Source organism: Hyla sarda, chromosome 9, assembly GCF_029499605.1.
Source record: "Hyla sarda isolate aHylSar1 chromosome 9, aHylSar1.hap1, whole genome shotgun sequence".
NCBI lineage: Eukaryota > Metazoa > Chordata > Amphibia > Anura > Hylidae > Hyla > Hyla sarda.
The window spans coordinates 124,639,070-124,656,934 of NC_079197.1; the positions used below are offsets into that span (position 1 = coordinate 124,639,070).

At 41.6% G+C, this 17,865-nt stretch overlaps 1 protein-coding gene across 1 annotated transcript in view; it reads right to left on the minus strand.

The window, feature by feature from the left end:
- Window positions 1-372: 372 nt before the first annotated feature.
- The window catches only part of CD40LG (CD40 ligand), a 199,045-nt gene continuing 181,552 nt past the window's right edge, over window positions 373-17,865 (minus strand). Inside the window, exons 7-8 of the mRNA XM_056540320.1 lie at window positions 10,345-10,398; window positions 373-3,581 (exon numbers count right to left, since the gene is read on the minus strand). Coding sequence (XP_056396295.1) covers window positions 3,205-3,581; window positions 10,345-10,398 — 431 coding nt within the window. The 3' untranslated portion in view covers window positions 373-3,204. The remainder of the gene's footprint in view (window positions 3,582-10,344; window positions 10,399-17,865) is intronic.

The window sequence follows — 17,865 nt, forward strand, 5'->3', positions numbered from 1 at the left end:
TTCTCTTCTGCCATGTCTACGGAAAACCTGATATCTGGTTTCTCTCTCTCTTTATTTGTTTCACTGCCTGGGAATTGTTCTCCTCCTGTTTACTGTGTTGTGATTTATTGTTTGATGAAAATGTTGAATAATAACAACAACAAAAAGATTGTGCTAGCTAATAAATGAGAACTAGAAGGGTCCGGGATTCACAGTATCCACATCACATGAGAAAAGTCTGAAACTAGTAGCAGGTTGGAGATTGCAAATCTGAGGGTTTGAACATGTAAAAAAAAAAGTGAAATAGGTCCATAGTCCATAACCCCTGTGAGACAAACAACACAAGACTGCAAACCTGATAAACTATATATGACTTTTTTATTTGTATGTACATAAGTGGCAATAACTTAAAAACTGTACAATTTATTTCTTTTGCATTGATAAGAATATAACAATTGAATGAAGTTATAAATAGTTATAATGTACATAATAAGCAAAGAAATTCTTGTCTATACAACTTGTCATATACCTTCTAACCACCCTGCATTTGTATCTCATAGAGATTGCATATCATTTAGTCATAGCACAGATTTATTTTTTGGACACCCAACGTAAAACACTTTCTTCACTTTTTTATTAAGTAATGGTGGGTGTCAATACAGTTGACAAAGCCTGGGATATAAGATAATCTGACTTCTCTGGGACGACATTCTAATGTAGTGCTGTATATAAGAGCATAAGGGATGGTCCAATGAGGACAAACCCTGTCCTTATGCTCTATTAAGGAGAGAGAGCCATTAACAATGCTCATATCATTTGAATGACCACATTTCTCCTGCAGGAGAAAAGAATATGGTTTATCTCCTGTGTAAATAATAAGAATAAGACTCCGTTCACATCATGCTCTACTTCATGTTTGGCAAAGCTTCTGATGCACATACTGCATTTGTCAATAAGCCCCTATAAATCCCACCGTACACTTAAAGGGTATTCTTTTGGCATATCCTTGGCCAGTATGCTTAAAGGGGTTATAAACAGGATAGGGGATAAGTGTCTGATTGTGCGGTTGGGGGTAAGGTCTGGGGAGTCTGACTACTGGGACCAACCATGATCTCCAGAACAGAGCCTGTCTCTTCTTCAGGGCCTGTCGCTTCACCCCCACCTTCTGAGACGTACTAGTCTTAGCGGTGATGGCCCGGTGAACCAATCACCGGTTGAGGTGAGACACTCCTGTGGCTGCTGATTTACTGAGTGGCCCGTCACTGCCAAGATTAGTATGTCTTAGAAGGTGGGAAACTGAGCACTGAGAGGAAAGAGACTGGCTCCATTTTGAAGAATGCAGGGGTTAAGTCCAATCTTGCAGTCGTGTTTAGTCTTATGTTGCAATCAGTCATTTGCTAGATAGAAGGGACATGGTAACACAGGAGCTATCTGCACAAATCAGCAGGATAGTTTCAGGATAGTTTTAGTCAAGACTATTTGTAAAGTTTCTTTTACTGTAAATACACTGAAGGAGTCAAATAGGTGGGCATACCCTTCAGGGCTGATCGGGTTCATAGAAAGTATGAAGACTCAGAATTTAAAAAATGCAGGGATGCCTGAGGCGGGCAGATGTCATGAGAAAGATGCTTTTGAAGTATACAGACTAACAAAGGAATTCTTTACTGTATGTTATGTCTTTTTACAATATTTCTTTATCAAAGTATAGATCAAAACATCAATCACATAGTGGTAGCATGTACACTTTACACCATTGGCATTGGAATGTGTCTTATAATTTCATTTTGTTTTTGTTTTTAACTGAACTCAACATTCTTTACTACACATTTCAACCCTTCATTCAGAACTACAACATTATATGCAAGAAAAATGTTAAGAGAACATCTTCTAATTTTTTCCACACCTTTAGAAATTAATTTCTAGGGATCCTAAAAACCAGAGGTGTAACTTGGGCCCCGATGAAAAATCGCTATCAACTTTGGCACCTACAATGCTCCAGCTATAACATTTGCATGGTATTTTCCTCTGTGGCCTACCTCTGTACCTCTATAGCTATGCTCTTATTTATGTAGATCTATATTTATACATAGAATTATCTCACAGTCATGGATTTACTTGGACTGATTATTGGGAAATGTTTGTAGAAATGCTCATTTTTCGGGTGATTGAATCTTATGTGTTGCCAATCAAATCATTGCTATCGGCTGCACAACGCCCTGGGCAAATGGTTGATCAAGCCTTTTGAAGCCTTTGCCCACCTCGGAGATTGACACTTGTTATGGTGTACGGATTGGCCTGTTTAAAAGTGCCTTGACTGGTGAGACCAAGGAAGAAGTTTATGATTACATCCCAATACATTCTTAGCTTATGGCAGAGATTGGCATAGATAAACTAGGGAAAGCTACCTACACCCAGATACATATCAACTGTATTCACACATTTTGGTGGGTCAGCCACTATTTAAGGTAAATAGAAGCCTTCCAACTCTTTCCTGATGGCAGATGTCAAGAAGATAAGATAAGGCTCAAGCAGTGTGATCTCAACTGATGCTTGATGCTTTTATTCTCAGGGAGATAAACCATTGCAACTGGCAGCAACTTTCTTCTCTCTCTAAACTGAGCACACATGCATGCTGGGTTGAGTCTTTTGCATAGTTAAAGTGTTCCTGCCACATAAAAAAAGCCCTTTGACATAATGTAAAGACATCTAGTAATTAGTCTCTATGACATTTCAAATTTTTTTTTTTTTTTTTTAAGTGACAGTGCCTAGATAAGTACTCATGGTGGTGTGTTACAGATCCATGTTGTGTGGACCAGTAGTATGGTGCTCATAAAAAACCCTGAATCCTACCTCCATATGCTTCCAAATTTGTTTTCTTACAAAAATATTGATTGAATTCTCCATCACATGCCTATTACTGAGGTATTCTTGTATGGAACCATATGGTGCCTCATGGAGCCACCATACAGCAGCATGGCGATGCAGATCACAGAACTGTAGGCACTTTGCTGATGTATAGGTGTAACCATGCGCATGAGGTCTATAACTAATAGAGTAAAACATTTTATGGCCAGTAGAACTGCTTAGAAAAAGTTGTCATACTCAATGTAGTTGCCATATGAAATTTTTGTATCTAGCAATACCAAGAAATCTGTTTTTAACTAAAACACACACACAACAAATGACCGATGCGTCGAACTTCTATATTAGAATGTAGGTTACAGATCATGATGTTTCTGCGAGCTTGAACATACCAAAGTACGTATATTCAGGACTGTAATCGATGCATGATGGATCTGTCACGTTAACAAATATAAAATCGTTCTTCTTGAATGTAAACACGGCTCCTAACTGGGATGAGTGCAGGCCAGAGGGTTGTGATACAAGGGTATTCGCTCCTTTCAACAAAAGCCTTTCCGTTTCATGCGGTCTCTGCATATAGAGGTATTGCACAAATGGAGCCTTTGGGAACTGTGTAGATGCACTAAAAGTGACTTGGGAGTACACATAATATACGCCAGGACTTTCCACTCGTAATTTTCCATTTGTATGTGATATCTGAGATTTTGTGGTTAGATACCCTTTTTCTTGCCAGCGAAGAGCTGTGAAGAGAGAAATCAATACATATTAAGGGACTGGTTGCATTCTTCAAACAATTTCAGTGTCTTCTCTGCATAACCTCATTTATTATCCAAGCTTGAGGGGACCTATTGCATTGCTCATCCTGAGCTTTCTGCTTTATTATTATCTTTTAAAAGATACTGTTTCTCCATATTGAGATCTAGTGGATAGGGCAATGCTCCCGGGGTAAAAGTCTCTCTAGTGCCACCTATAGGTAGCTTCCATGTCTGATTCTTCAAGGAGCAATGAAGATATGATCAGTCAAATCAAAGACACCATCTATATAAAGCACTGCTCTCTAGTTGTTGCACTTTATCAGAATAGAGTTTACGTGTCGGCTGTGTGAAATACAGTATGCTAGGACTTCATAAGTGTCAGGACTGCTGTAAACAAAGCAGAATGATGGAATTAGAAGGAGAAGACCTAGTTCACATGGTGTAATTTCCAGGATAAATGCCATTTATTCATGTAAACCTCTCCTCTATGGACCTACTCAGTAATTGACAGCTCTCTATATGCACAATTGTGCACCAACAGTCGTCAATCACTGTGTAGGACCGCCCTCCAAGATTCTTCTGGGTGCCCTTGGACACAAGTCAACTTTTTGCCTCCTTCTCAATGATCTAGGGGGTCAACAAATTCTGAGACCTAAGGGATGCTTAGGCTGGACAAAGACATAGGTGGTCCTTTTAAGCTTTCGTGAGGGAGGGCTACTAGTCCTCAACACTGGCAGAGCCTTTGGGCTATTTTTTGTAATATGGTGAAATAAAGCATGGACTCCAGTTTGTATAAGACATTCATGTACTCTACATTTATGTCCTGGATACTCAGAAGAGCTGACAGTCAGGAAACATAATGCATGGTTAGTAAACTTGATATGACCCCTATATATTGATAGGATGAAATAAGATATCATGCAGAAACAATCAACCGCAAATTACATATTTGCATTTTGTATTTTTGTGAGTCACTTTGGTAACATATCTAAGCTGTGACCTAGTTTTAAATGATTTCCATTGTTTTCCTCTGTGTTCTCATTCACTATCCAAAGTCTACTGAGAAGTTGCTGATATCGGCCCAAACAATGATCTTTAGGGACATGAGTGGCCATGGTGATGGGACGGGGTTGTTGGCAGAGCATGTTCTCTAGGTTCTGGGTGCCAGGATCCCCAATAAGCCGCTCTACCTTGGTGAGCTAACTTAGATACAGGATACCAATCTGAATCTTTAAGAGACCAAATTCTAGCACCAACTATAAGACGACTGTCATAAGTAATATAAATTGCCAGCTGTGAGTAAATTCTACTGTTTAAGTTGTGTCTGCAACCTGCATTCATTATTACGTCTAAGATCATAGCCTTCTTGCATTTAAATAACATCTCCAACATGAGACACCATATAACAAACTTGCTTCCTCTTTGAAATATTGTGCTATAGAATGAGCCAAAAAAAAAGTACCTATAACTACACAATGTATGGTATATAGAAGCAGATAAAACAAACATGCTGTGTGACTGGGTAGCAAATCCCATTTACAGCCTTTCATACTTTCAGAATTACTATACTCTGCGGTCTCCAGTGTTATGGACAGACAACCTGTAAGCTATGTGGGCTTCACCTCCTACCATTATCTTCCTTAGCAACAAACAATGAAAACCAAATTTCGGATCGTATCTGAAGACCACCTACTGTAGTCATGAATCGAAAGTGTTTACATGTCATTGTGTGGGCTGAGCAATGTGTACTATAAATCTCCTCTACTACATACTTCTGACTCACAACAATCATTCTGGTAGATTACGATGAAGACAAACAAGACAACATCTAATGAATCATGACTAATACATACACAATTAAACACCAACTATATATTTTCACTACATAGGGTCAGTGTTCATTATAGAATCAAACATTTAGTTTCTATTCATTATAGCATAAGGCATCTTAAAACATCTCAATAGCTCCCCACAAATGGGCCAGTGGGTGAATATTCAAAACCTTCATTCACATCCCAGAGATCAGCCAACAAACTAGTGTTTGTTGTGCATCTTTTATATTGACATTAAAATCGTTGTTTGACAGACGCACAACTTTCTACTTAAACTGGGAATGTGCTGTTGACAAACAATGCATATCTATGAGGGGAAGGCTGTGAATGAACAATTTCAAGAATTATATTTCGTACATACTCCTCATGAATTGATAATAATGAAACTCTTGGTAAATAACCAATAAAGAGTAGGGGAGTTAATAAATTTAAAACAGAAATTTTACGGAATCACTTTAAAATGATATCAATGCTGCATCCCATTGGGGATAGCAAGGTGCACTTGCCAGACAATAATAATTACCAGACAATAATAATTACTGTTGACTCGAGGCTCAAGTGGAACAGTGGATCGTGTGTATAATTTCTGTGGATCGTATGTATAATTTCTTGAGAAACCTTTGAGTCAGGTCACCATTTACTATTTGTGACATAATTTAATACGAATTTAACTACATTTTTTCCACTTGAGGCTCATTTTGGATACACATGATCCACGGATCCACTTGAGCCTGGAGTTGACAGTGATTATTATTGTCTGGCAAGTGCACCTTGCTATCCCCAATGGGATGCAGCATTGATATAATTTTAAAGGGATTCAGTAAAAGTTATGTTTTAAATGTATTCACTCCCCTACTCTTTATTAGTTACTTAATCAAGAGTTTCATTATTATTTGTTTGTTTTGATTGGCAGCTTATGTCGTCTGCTAGACCAGTATATCTTGAGCAGTTGTGTTTCTGCTCATGAATTGGCAAGTGAAAATTACAGTAATCATGTGTCCACTGACTTCCTATGTTGTCACTCTACATTTGTGATAGGTAACCTATTTAACTCATATTGAAGACTATTTGTCACATCAAAATCACCTGACTCAGTTCTATAAGTATCAGTGCAATGAGAGACATAGTTTCTTTTTTTTATAGATATCCACATCATCAAACCAATAACAAGTGCTGATTCATGCTGCAGCGAAGTGTCCAAAAGGCATGTTGAAAATTCTAACCTTACAATTACTCTCAAATACACTGCTCTAAAAAAAAAAGAGAACACCAAGATAATACATCCTAGATCTGAATGAATGAACTAATCATATGAAATACTTTCGTCTTTACATAGTAAAATTTGCTGACAACACAATCACACAAAAATTATCAATAGAAATTAAATTTATCAACCCATGGAGGTCTGGATATGGAGTCACACTCAAAATCAAAGTGGAAAACCACACTACAGGCTGATCCAACTTTGTCAAAATGAGGCTCAGTAGTATGTGTGGCCTCCACGTGCCCGTATGACCTCCCAACAATGCCTGGGCATGCTCCTGATGAGGCAGCGGATGGTCTCCTGGGGAATGTCATCCCAGACCTGGACTAAAGCATCAATGCTTTCCTCTTGCAGGAACTGCTGACACACTCCTGCCACATGAGGTCTAGCATTGTCTTGCATTAGAAGGAACTCAGGGCCAACCGCACCAGCATATGGTCTCACAAGACGTCTGAGGATCTCATCTCGGTACCTAATGGCAGTCAGGCTACCTCTGGCAAGCACATGGAGGGTTGTGCGGCCCCCAAAGAAATTCCACCCCACACCATTACTGACCTACCGCCAAACCGGTCATGCTGGAGGATGTTGCAGGCAGCAGAACGTTCTCCACGGCATCTCCAGACTCTGTCATGTCTGTCAAATGTGTTCAGTGTGAACCTGCTTTCATCTGTGAAGAGCACAGGTCGCCAGTGGCGAATTTGCCAGTCCTGGTGTGCTCTGGCAAATGTGAAATATCCAGCACGGTGTTGGGCTGTAAGCACAACCCCCACCTGTGGACGTCTGGCCCTCATATCACTCTCATGGAGTATTTTTCTGACCATTTGAGTGGACACATGCACATTTGTGGCCGTCTGGAGGTCATTTTGCAGGGCTCTGGCAGTGCTCCTCCTGCTCCTCCTTGCACAAAGGCGAAGGTAGTGGTCCTGCTGCTGGGTTGTTGCCTTCCTATGGCCTCCTCCACATCTCCTGATGTACTGGCCTGTCTCCTGGTAGCGGCTCCATGCTCTGGACACTACGCTGACAGACACAGCAAACCTTCTTGCCACAGCTCGCATTGATGTGCCATCATGGATGAGCTGCACTACCTGAGCAACTTGTGTGGGTTGTAGACTCCACCTCATGCTACCACTAGAGTGAAAGCACCGCCAGCATTCAATAGTGACCAAAACATCAACCCGGAAGCATAGGAACTGAGTAGTGGTCTGTGGTCACCCCCTGCAGAACCACTCCTTTATTGGGGGAGTCTTGCTAATTGCCTATAATTTCCACCTGTTGTCTGTTCCATTTGCACAACAGCATGTGAAATTGATTGTCAGTCAGTGTTGCTTCCTGAGTGGACAGTGTGATTTCACAGCAGTGTGATGGACTTGGAGTTGCATTGTGTTGTTTAAGTGTTCCCTTTATTATTTTCGATCAGTGTATTAATGGGTCCATAGACCTTCACATACAGAAATGGGGAATGTATGAGCATCACACCTTATTTTTGGAGTGTAATCCTTGAAGGAGATATCAAATGGAGTAAAACATCCCCTATCTGCAGGATCTTCTGTATGGAGCCCTTGCTCTCCTCTGGAGTGGTGCATCATTACCCCCGCCTGAAGCTGGGGCCGCTACACCCCCTCAATATAACTCTATGGGAGAGCCAAAGATAGCAGCGCCGAATGGATCTCCCATAGAGATATATAGAGCGGGCATGGTGGCCCCCGCTTCAGTTGGGGGTTGTGATGCGCTGCTCCATGGGAGAGCTGGGGATCCATACAGGAGATTGCAGGGGCCCCAGTGCTCGGACCCCCTGTGATCTAAAAGTTTTATTCTATGATACTACTCCTTTAAAGGAAGCATATCACATTGAAAACGCAGTCCAATCTGCAGGTATTATTACAGAGCAGGATTTGCGAGAAGATTCATATATAGTTTTGAGGGAAAAGTTTCAGTAGAGCTAGCCATCTAATCAGTAATACAATCAAACAAACACCTCCAGGGGGATTCTCAGGATCAAGCAAGGCGCATGGATCTCATTCAAAGGTAAGAAGGTTTATTACCCACAATGCAACACATTTTGCGGAAAACAGCTTCATCAGGTTGAAGCGGTTTTCCACGAAACGCGTTGCATCATGGGTAATAAACCTTCTTATCTTTGAATGAGATCCATGCGCCTGGCTTGATCCTGAGAATCCCCCTAAAGGTGTTCGTTTGATTGTTGTACATTGTCTTAGGAGCGGCTGCAGGTTCCCGTCTGCATATTATCTACACGCTGTCACCATTGTTGTACTTGGCGTAGTACAACCACCGTTTGTGAGCACCAGTTATTCTGGTCTTTATTATATTTTGCTATTACGTTATCACACTACGGAGCTCTTTCCTTTTGTTCTTGTTGCCAATCAGTAATAGACAGGTTTTCCTGTATAAGTAGGCATCTAGAAATAGCTGTCGATCACTGATAAGCCCACTGTAACAATCGAACCAGGCCAGGCATTGCCTGCTGCACTCCGAAGCTGTGGCGTCGGCCATTACACCCTCAGAGGTGGTATATTTAAATCCCTGCTTAGCCTCTAGCCTTTGCTTGTGATTGCAGCTCACATCTCTATCACCAGCATTTGTTCTTTCCTGCTAGTATTGGGTATCTGACTTCTGCTAACCTTTGACTATTCTTTTGCCTGCTGTTCTGTACCTTGCAATGAAGAAATTCTCAACCCTCGCTGTTGTAGTTAATGTATTTGCTTTATTTACATTCCAGGAATATCAAAGCATTAACAGCATAAACTGGACATGCTGCAGCCCCGCCTAGAGCCTTTCTCATCAGCTTGAAGTCTGTCTTGTGTGGCCCTTGCTTGCCTTTGGCTGTTCTATTGCATTCAGATTTAGTACTGCTCTGCTCTCTCAGTTGCCAACTTGGCTTGTCTGATCCTGTTTAAATGTATTTTTGTGCATTTCCTGTTTGTGTTTCTTTTGCTGCTCTGTTGATTGTTAACCCTTTCCGAACTGACCTTTTCCCTGATGTCCATATAGTGTTCTTCATTACTTTGACTTCGCTACATCCTGTACCTTTGTGTCATATGGACCTGCACCGTGGTTGGGGCCACCTTATTAAGGAGGTGGGCTCCCCAAAAGGCAGGAACAGAGGTTGTCTGTCAGATTAAGGCTGCACTTTTAACTGCCCATATGTGATACTCACTCACTCGACTTATAAACCTAGAATGAGTATAGATTTAGACCAATTCCACCGAATCTTTGCCTATAAAACTATATAGAAATCTGCTCACCTTCTCATGCTCTATAACATGATGCCTGCAGATTGGACTACATTGTTAAAGTACTGAGCTACCTTTACATTTTATAGTCCTAACTTGTAGCATATTTAAATTTCATTCACTGCCATAACCATTCACTTGCACATCTAGCATCATGCGCTTGTCTCTCCCTGGTTATCCTCCTCTGTAAATAAATATTATACATATGAGCATACATTGTCCAGTGTATTCTTATGGGATTTTTTTTTTTTATTCCAGCAGGCTACCATTCCCCAGAGCTGCCTAACGGCAAATACCAAGTCAAGTGTAGAGAATAATATGGTGCCTTGAGATCAATAGAGTAGTAATGGCACTTTCTAGTTATATGATTATCTACGTAGATTTTTCACATTGTCACTTACCATCTTTGGTACTGTTGGGTCTGTCTCCCACAAGATGTATAGCAACGACTTCTCCTGCAATGAATAATATATTGATGAGATCGGCAAAGTAAAAAAAAATATCTAACTAATAGATTGATACTGAATATCTACTAAGGCGCATTTTTTTTAAACCATTCCGATTATTGTTTGAAACCCAAGGACAAAGCAATGAGGAAAAACTAAGAAGGAAGGGATGTAAATTCTTGAAGTATAATAGGATAAGCGGCAGAGTATCATTAGTAGCTGATCATTAAGGACAATTTCTTAGAAACCAATTAAAGAGCCATTAAAAGGTCCTCGAATATTGCAGTTAAAGATATAGTTCCGTCTTTTAGATAATTATATCACAATATATTTTAAGTGAAGAGTACCTGCCTGTACTGAGCCAAAAAAAAAAAAAAAAAAATAATGGTGATGGTGATACTTGGTGATGGTCTCCGATCATGTCCAGTCTTTTTTTTTCTGTGGCTGTATGCATCCCCGTTCTTCTGTATGGCAGTTTTTTCCAACCAAGGGCCTTCAGCTGTTGCAAAACTACAACTTCCAGCATGCCTAGACAGCCAAAGGCTAGAGGCACCCTGGTTTGGAAACACTGCTGTATAGGCACCTGCTGTTCTCCTGAATTCTGTAAGCATTCCTAGGCAGCAGTGATGATGAATATCCTCACTGCTGTAAAATTCCTGTCCCTTAGTTGCCAGACTGACAGCACCAACCAGTCATTTGCAGACTTTTTTTTTCTACAGCTCTCCTCTCTTAACTCAACAGTAGCTACACAGAGAAGAGGGAAGTATAAAAGCTCAAATACACCCACAGGTCAGCCATACACACACACACACAGCTCAACCATACACACACTCAGCTCTACGGCATACACAACTCAGCCATAGACACTGGGCTCTACTATAACATACAACCCAGCCATACACACACTCAGCTCTACTACACACACAGCTTAGGTACACATACACTCATCTCTACTGCACACACAGCTTAGCTATAAACACTCAGCACTGCTGCACACACAGCTCAACTACACACACTCAGCTCTTCTGCGCACACAGCGCAGCCATACATACACTAAGCACTGCTGCACACACATACATCTACAGTACATCACTCCAACTATCCTCCCCTCATCTCCATCATGTTTTCGCCAGTCATGAAGAAAGGCTGCAGAGTTGTCTGTGTAGGAGATGGCAGACTACTAAGAGCGGCTTTGCCTCTCAGTCTGCTCTCCCTGCCCTATCAGTAAAAGCAAACTCACAGCTCACACACTCAGCCTCGCTCTGCACAGTGACTGACAGGCCAGGAGCATGAAGTACAGTTTTAAGCCCGCCCCCACTTCCTGTGTTCCGACTGTGCAGGAGTGTTGTCACAGTTGGTGGGCACAGTGACTAGGGAGAACCCTAGTGGGCAGAACTTTAAAAATATTTAATAGAAACAAATTGTAAAGTTGCATAATTTTTTAAATAATTTATTAAAAAATAAAAAGTAGTTTATGTTGGCAGTGCCCATTTAACCGAGAGGTGCCATACAATATAATACCAGAACTATGTGACTGTATAATATATTGAGTTAGAGAAATGCACACACAAATGGATTATGTGTTATACATCTTCCACACATGAGCAGAATTTGCAGTCATCTGCATTATTTTACCTGGGTTATTTTACCTGTAAACTCATTGGCCCAGATTTATCAAACTGTGTGAGAGAAAAAATAGAGTGCTTTTTCCACAGCAACCAATCACAGCTCAGCTAATGAGCTCTGGTAAAGTGAAAGCTGAACTGTGATTGGTTGCTGTGGAAAAATAACTATTTTTTTCTCTCACACAGTTTGATAAATATTGACTTCTACAAGCTCCAAGGAATGGAATAATTGCTATAATTTCCGCAACAAATCTGCAATGTGTTAATTCACCCTCGTAAGTTTCCACCTTTGAGTCTCAAAGAGGTTAAATGTAAAACTGGAAAACCAACTAAATTCTAAATTACTGATGTTAATAACTGTGACATTTTCTCACCCCATTCCTTATGGGTCATCGATCCTTCCTGTTTATGATCTGTAAGTGACGATATCCATGAGAAGGCCCAACTGACATCACGTTATATGGCGGTGACTGCCGCAATCACATGACATTTCATGGACATCACGTCATGGCGTACAGATGATAAACAGGAAACTATGGCGACTAGTGGTTTGGGAAACAGAACAAAATTATAAGTTTTAGTCATATTAATACTTACAATTTTAACCTAATTAAAAATATAGCAGCAAAATTGCTTAAGGTATTTGTATTAAAAATGATGTGACACCAAAGCCAATTTAGGTTTTATTATTAGAATATGCTCAGATTTTCCACATTGTATCTTGGTTAAAACTTTCTGCAAACAGGATGTTTAGTTATCATGACACAGTGTAACCTTTGCATAAAATGCTGTTGTATGTTATGATAGAAATGCTAATTTGCATGTATACGTAAAACTATACTTCCAGTCAACAATATTCTTCTCCTGTATTAGATATATTAGATAAAGTTATTGAAAGAATAGAAAATGCTTGGGCATGCAAAATGTAACAAGATAAGCAAAAGCACGAAACATTTCAGGTACACAGCTAGAGGAAAACAACAGAGTTGGCAAGACACCGAGAGCAATTTTAACCCCTTGGGGACGGAGCCTATTATAACCCTAAGGACGGGAGCATTTTTTGCAAATTTGACCACTGTCACTTTAAGCATTGATAACTCTGGGATGCTTTTACTTATAAATTTGATTCCGAGATTGTTTTTTCTTGACATATTCTACTTTATGGTAGTGGTAAATTTCTTGGTGAAAAATTCCAAAATTTGATGAAAAATTTGAAGATTTTGCATTTTTCTAACTTTGAAGCTCTCTGCTTGTAAGGAAAATAGACATTCCAAATAAATTATATATTGATTCACAAATACAATATGTCTACTTTATATTTGCATCATAAAGTTCACATGTTTTTACTTTTGGAAGACATCAGAGGGCTTCAAAGTTCAGCAGCAATTTTCCAATTTTTCACAAATTTTCAAAATCTGAATTTTTCAGGGACCAGTTCAGGTTTGAAGTGGATTTGAAGGGCCTTCCTATTAGGAATACCCCACAAATGACCCAATTATAAAAACTGTACCCCTCAAAGTATCCAAAATGACATTCAGTAAGTTTGTTAACCCTTTAGGTGTTTCACAGGAATAGCAGCAAAGTGAAGGAGAAAATTCAAAATCTTCATTTTTTACACTCGCATGTTCTTGTAGACCCAGTTTTTGAATTTTTACAAGTGGTGATAGGAGAAAAAGCCTCCAAAAATTTGTAACCCAATTTCTCTTGAGTAAGGAAATACCTCATATGTGTATGTCAAGTGTTCGGCGGGCGCAGTAGAGGGCTCAGAAGGGAAGGAGCAACAATGGGATTTTGGAGTGAATTTTGCTGAAATGGTTTTTGGGGGGCATGTCACATTTAGGAAGCCTCTATGGTGCCAGAACAGCAGAAACCACCACATGGCATACCATTTTGGAAACTACACCCCTCAAGGCACGTAACAAGGGGTCCAGTGAGCCTTAAGACCACGCAGGTGTTTGACGACTTTTCGTTAAAATCGGATGTGTAAATGAAAAAAAAATGTTTCCACTAAAGTGCAGTTTCTTCCCCAAATTTACAATTTTTACAAAGGGTTATGGGAGAGAATGCCCCCTAAAATTTGTAACCCTATCTCTTCTAAGTATGGAAATACCCCATGTTAGGATGTAAAATGCTCTGCGGGCGAAATACAATGCTCAGAAGAGGGGGAGCGCCATTGAGCTTTTGGAAAGAGAATTCATTTGGAATGGTAGTCAGGGGCCATGTGCGTTTACAAAGCCCCCTGTGGTGCCAGAACAGTGGACCCCCCCACATGTGACCCCATTTTGGAAACTACACCCCTCACAGAATTAAATAAGGGGTGCAGTGAGTATTTACACCCCACTGGCGTTTGACAGATCTTTGGAACAGTGGACTGTGCAAATTAAAAATATAATTTTTCATTTTCACGGACCACTGTTCCAAAAATCTGTCAGACACATGTGGGGCGTAAAGGCTCACTGTTCCCCTTATTACATTACACGAGGGGTGTAGTTTCCAAAATGGGGTCACATGTGGGGGGGAGGGTCCATTGTTCTGGCACTATGGGGGCTTTGTAAACTCATGTGGCCTTCAATTCCGGACACATTTTCTCTTCAAAATCCCAATGGTGCTCCTTCTCTTCTGAGCATTGTAGTACTCCCGCCGAGCACTTTACATCCACATATGGGGTATGTTCTTACTCAGAGGAAATGGGGTTACAAATTTTGGGGGTAACACCAGCATTTTAACGAAAACATTTTTTTTTCATTTTCCCATCCAAATGTAATGAAAATTCGTTAAACACCTGTGGGGTGTTCAGGCTCACTATATCCCTTGTTACGTTCCGTGGGGGGTATAGTTTCCAAAATGGGGTCACATGTGGGTATTTTTGTTTTTGCGTTTATGTCACAACCACTGTAAAATCAGCCATCCCTGTGCAAATCCCCAATTTAGGCCTCAAATGTACATGGTGCGCTCTCACTCCTGAGCCTTGTTGTGCGTCCGCAGAGCATTTTACGCCCACATATGGGGTATTTACGTACTCAGGAGAAATTGCATTACTAATTTTGGGGAGCTTTTTTTTCCTTTTACTGCTTGTGAAAATAAAAAGTATGGGGCAACACCAGCATGTTAGTGTAAGCATTTTTTTTTTTTTTACACTAACTGGCTGGTGTAACCCCCAACTTTTCCTTTTCAAAAGGGGTAAAAGGAGAAAAAGCCCCCCAATATTTGTAGTGCAATTTCTCCCGATTACGGAAATACCCCATATGTGGCCCTAAACTGTTTCCTTGAAATACGACAGGGCTCTGAAGTGAGAGAGCGCCATGCGTATTTGAGGACTAAATTAGGAATTGCATAGGGGTGGACATAGAGGTATTCTACGCCAGTGATTCCCAAAAAGGGTACCTCCAGCTGTTGCTTAACTCCTAGCATGCCTGGACAGTCAGTGGCTGTCCAGAAATGCTGGGAGTTCATTTTTACTGGGCGAGTGGGGGGGGGGGGGGGGGCAGTGTAAGGGGGTGTATATGTATGTGTTTTACTCTTTATTATGTGTTAGTGTAGTGTAGTGTTTTTAGGGTACATTCGCACTGGCGTGTTACGGTGAGTTTCCCGCTAGGAGTTTGAGCTGCGGCGAAAAAACTTGCCGCAGACCAAACTTGAAGCAGGAAACTGACTGTAAACCTGCCCGTGTGAATGTACCCTGTACGTTCACATGGGGGGACAAACCTCCAGCTGTTTCAAAACCACAACTCCCAGCATGCACTGACAGTGCATGCTGGGAGTTGTACTGTTGCAACAGCTGGAGGCACACTGGTTGGAAAACCTTCAGTTAGGTTCTGTTACCTTACAGTATTTTCCAACCTGTGTGCCTCCAGCTGTTGCAAAACTACAACTCCCAGCATGTTCTGACATACCGTGCATGCCGGGAGTTGTACTTTTGCAACAGCTGGAGGCACACTGGTTGGAAAACCTTCAGTTAGGTTCTGTTACCTAACTCAGAATTTTCCAACCAGTGTGCCTCCAGCTGTTGCAAAACTACAACTCCCAGCATGTACTAATCGTCGAAGGGCATGCTGGGAGATGTAGTTATGCAACAGCTGGAGGTTACGCAACTACAACTCCCAGCATGGTGAGACAGCTGTTTGAGCATGCTAGGATTTGCAGTTTTGCAACATCTGGAGGGCTACAGTTTATAGACCACTGCACAGTGATTTCCAAACTGTGACCCTCCAGATGTTGCAAAACTACAAATCCCAGCATGCCCAGACAGCAAAGAGCTGTTTGAGCATGCTAGGAGTTGTTGTTTTGCAAGATCTGGAGGGATACAGTTTAGAGACCACTATATAGTGGTCTCAAACTGCAACCCTCCAGCTGTTGCAAAACTACATATTCCAGCATGCCCAAACAGCAAACAGCTGTCTGGGCATGCTGGGAGTTGTAGTTTTGCAACATCTGAAGGGCTACAGTCTCAGACTGTAGCCCTCCAGATGTTGCTAGGCAACTTACCGGCTTCTGTAGGATCCAAGGAGCCGTCTTCTTCTGCCGCACGCCGCCCGCGCCGATCTCCGTCGCCGATCCCCGTCGCCCGCAGCCTCTGGAGGGGTAAGTGGACATCGGCGCCTGGTCCTCTTCGTTTTCCCCATTCTGGCCCGCCTATTGTGGGTGGGCAGGACGGGGAAAACGAAAGTAAACCCCTCCGCTCCCGATCTGCTATTGGTGGTCGCGTCTAGACCACCAATAGCAGGGATAGGAAGGGTGGCACCCCTGCCACCTCACTCCTATCGCTTCAGGGGGATCGTAGTTGTCTTAGACAACCGCGATCCCGCTTCTATTCCGGGTCACCGGGTCACCATAGACCCGTAATGACCCGGAATCTGCGCAAATCGCAAGTGTGAATTCACTTGCAATTTGCGCCGATTGCCGACATGGGGGGGGGGGGTCTAATGACCCCCCCGGGCATTTGCACGGGGTGCCTGCTGATACCGAAATTCCCACGGGCGTATGGATACGCCCTTCGTCCTTAAGTACCAGGACGCAAGGGCGTATGCATACGCCTTTCGTCCCCAACAGGTTAAGGCCACTTGACCACCAGAAATGAAGGGATCTCTGTGCCAGCAAAGGTTCAAGAGACGCAACTTGCTGCAGTCTTAGTTATAATGATCCGATAGTACCTACTAAAGAACCGGTGCTTGACTAAGGTCCAGTAAGAATTTGACAAAGCACGTCCGGCCTCTGAAGCAATCATATATGTTGACTGAGTTACTGTATTTATAAATGTAAAAAAAAAACGCTCCAATAACTAGCCATTCTTGGTTTGATGGCAAGCTCTACCACTATATTACAACGAAGAACAGGCTGGCTCAACTTACAGATTTTCCTATTGGGATCAGAAATGCCAGCTCCCTCTATTTCCACCACTTCCCCTATTTACCCTAGAGAATGCTTTAAACATATTGTCTAATCCTAGATTTTTACAAAACCATAATGGAAAACCAACATCTTTTATTCTTTCTACAATAGTTGTAGGTTGAACAGTGGTTGTCCGTGGAATTAATGGTGCACAACGAGCAAGTGCAGCTAGCACTCCATGCATTCCTTGTGGGGCTGCCAAAAACTTCTGGGGAATAATAGAGAATAATACTTTGAGCTGGGAGCATCCCTTAAAATATTCTTTTTGGCAAAGAAGATCCACAAATTGGGAGATAGATCGTGCTTCCACCAACAATCATTTGAAAAGATATTTTCATAGGTAAGTTTTATTGGGATAACGGATCTACGCAACCCGTTTCAAAGCCGGTCAGGCCTTTCCGTCAGGCGCGGAACCGCGCCTGACGAAAAAGCCAGACCGGCTTTGAAATGCGTTGCATGGATC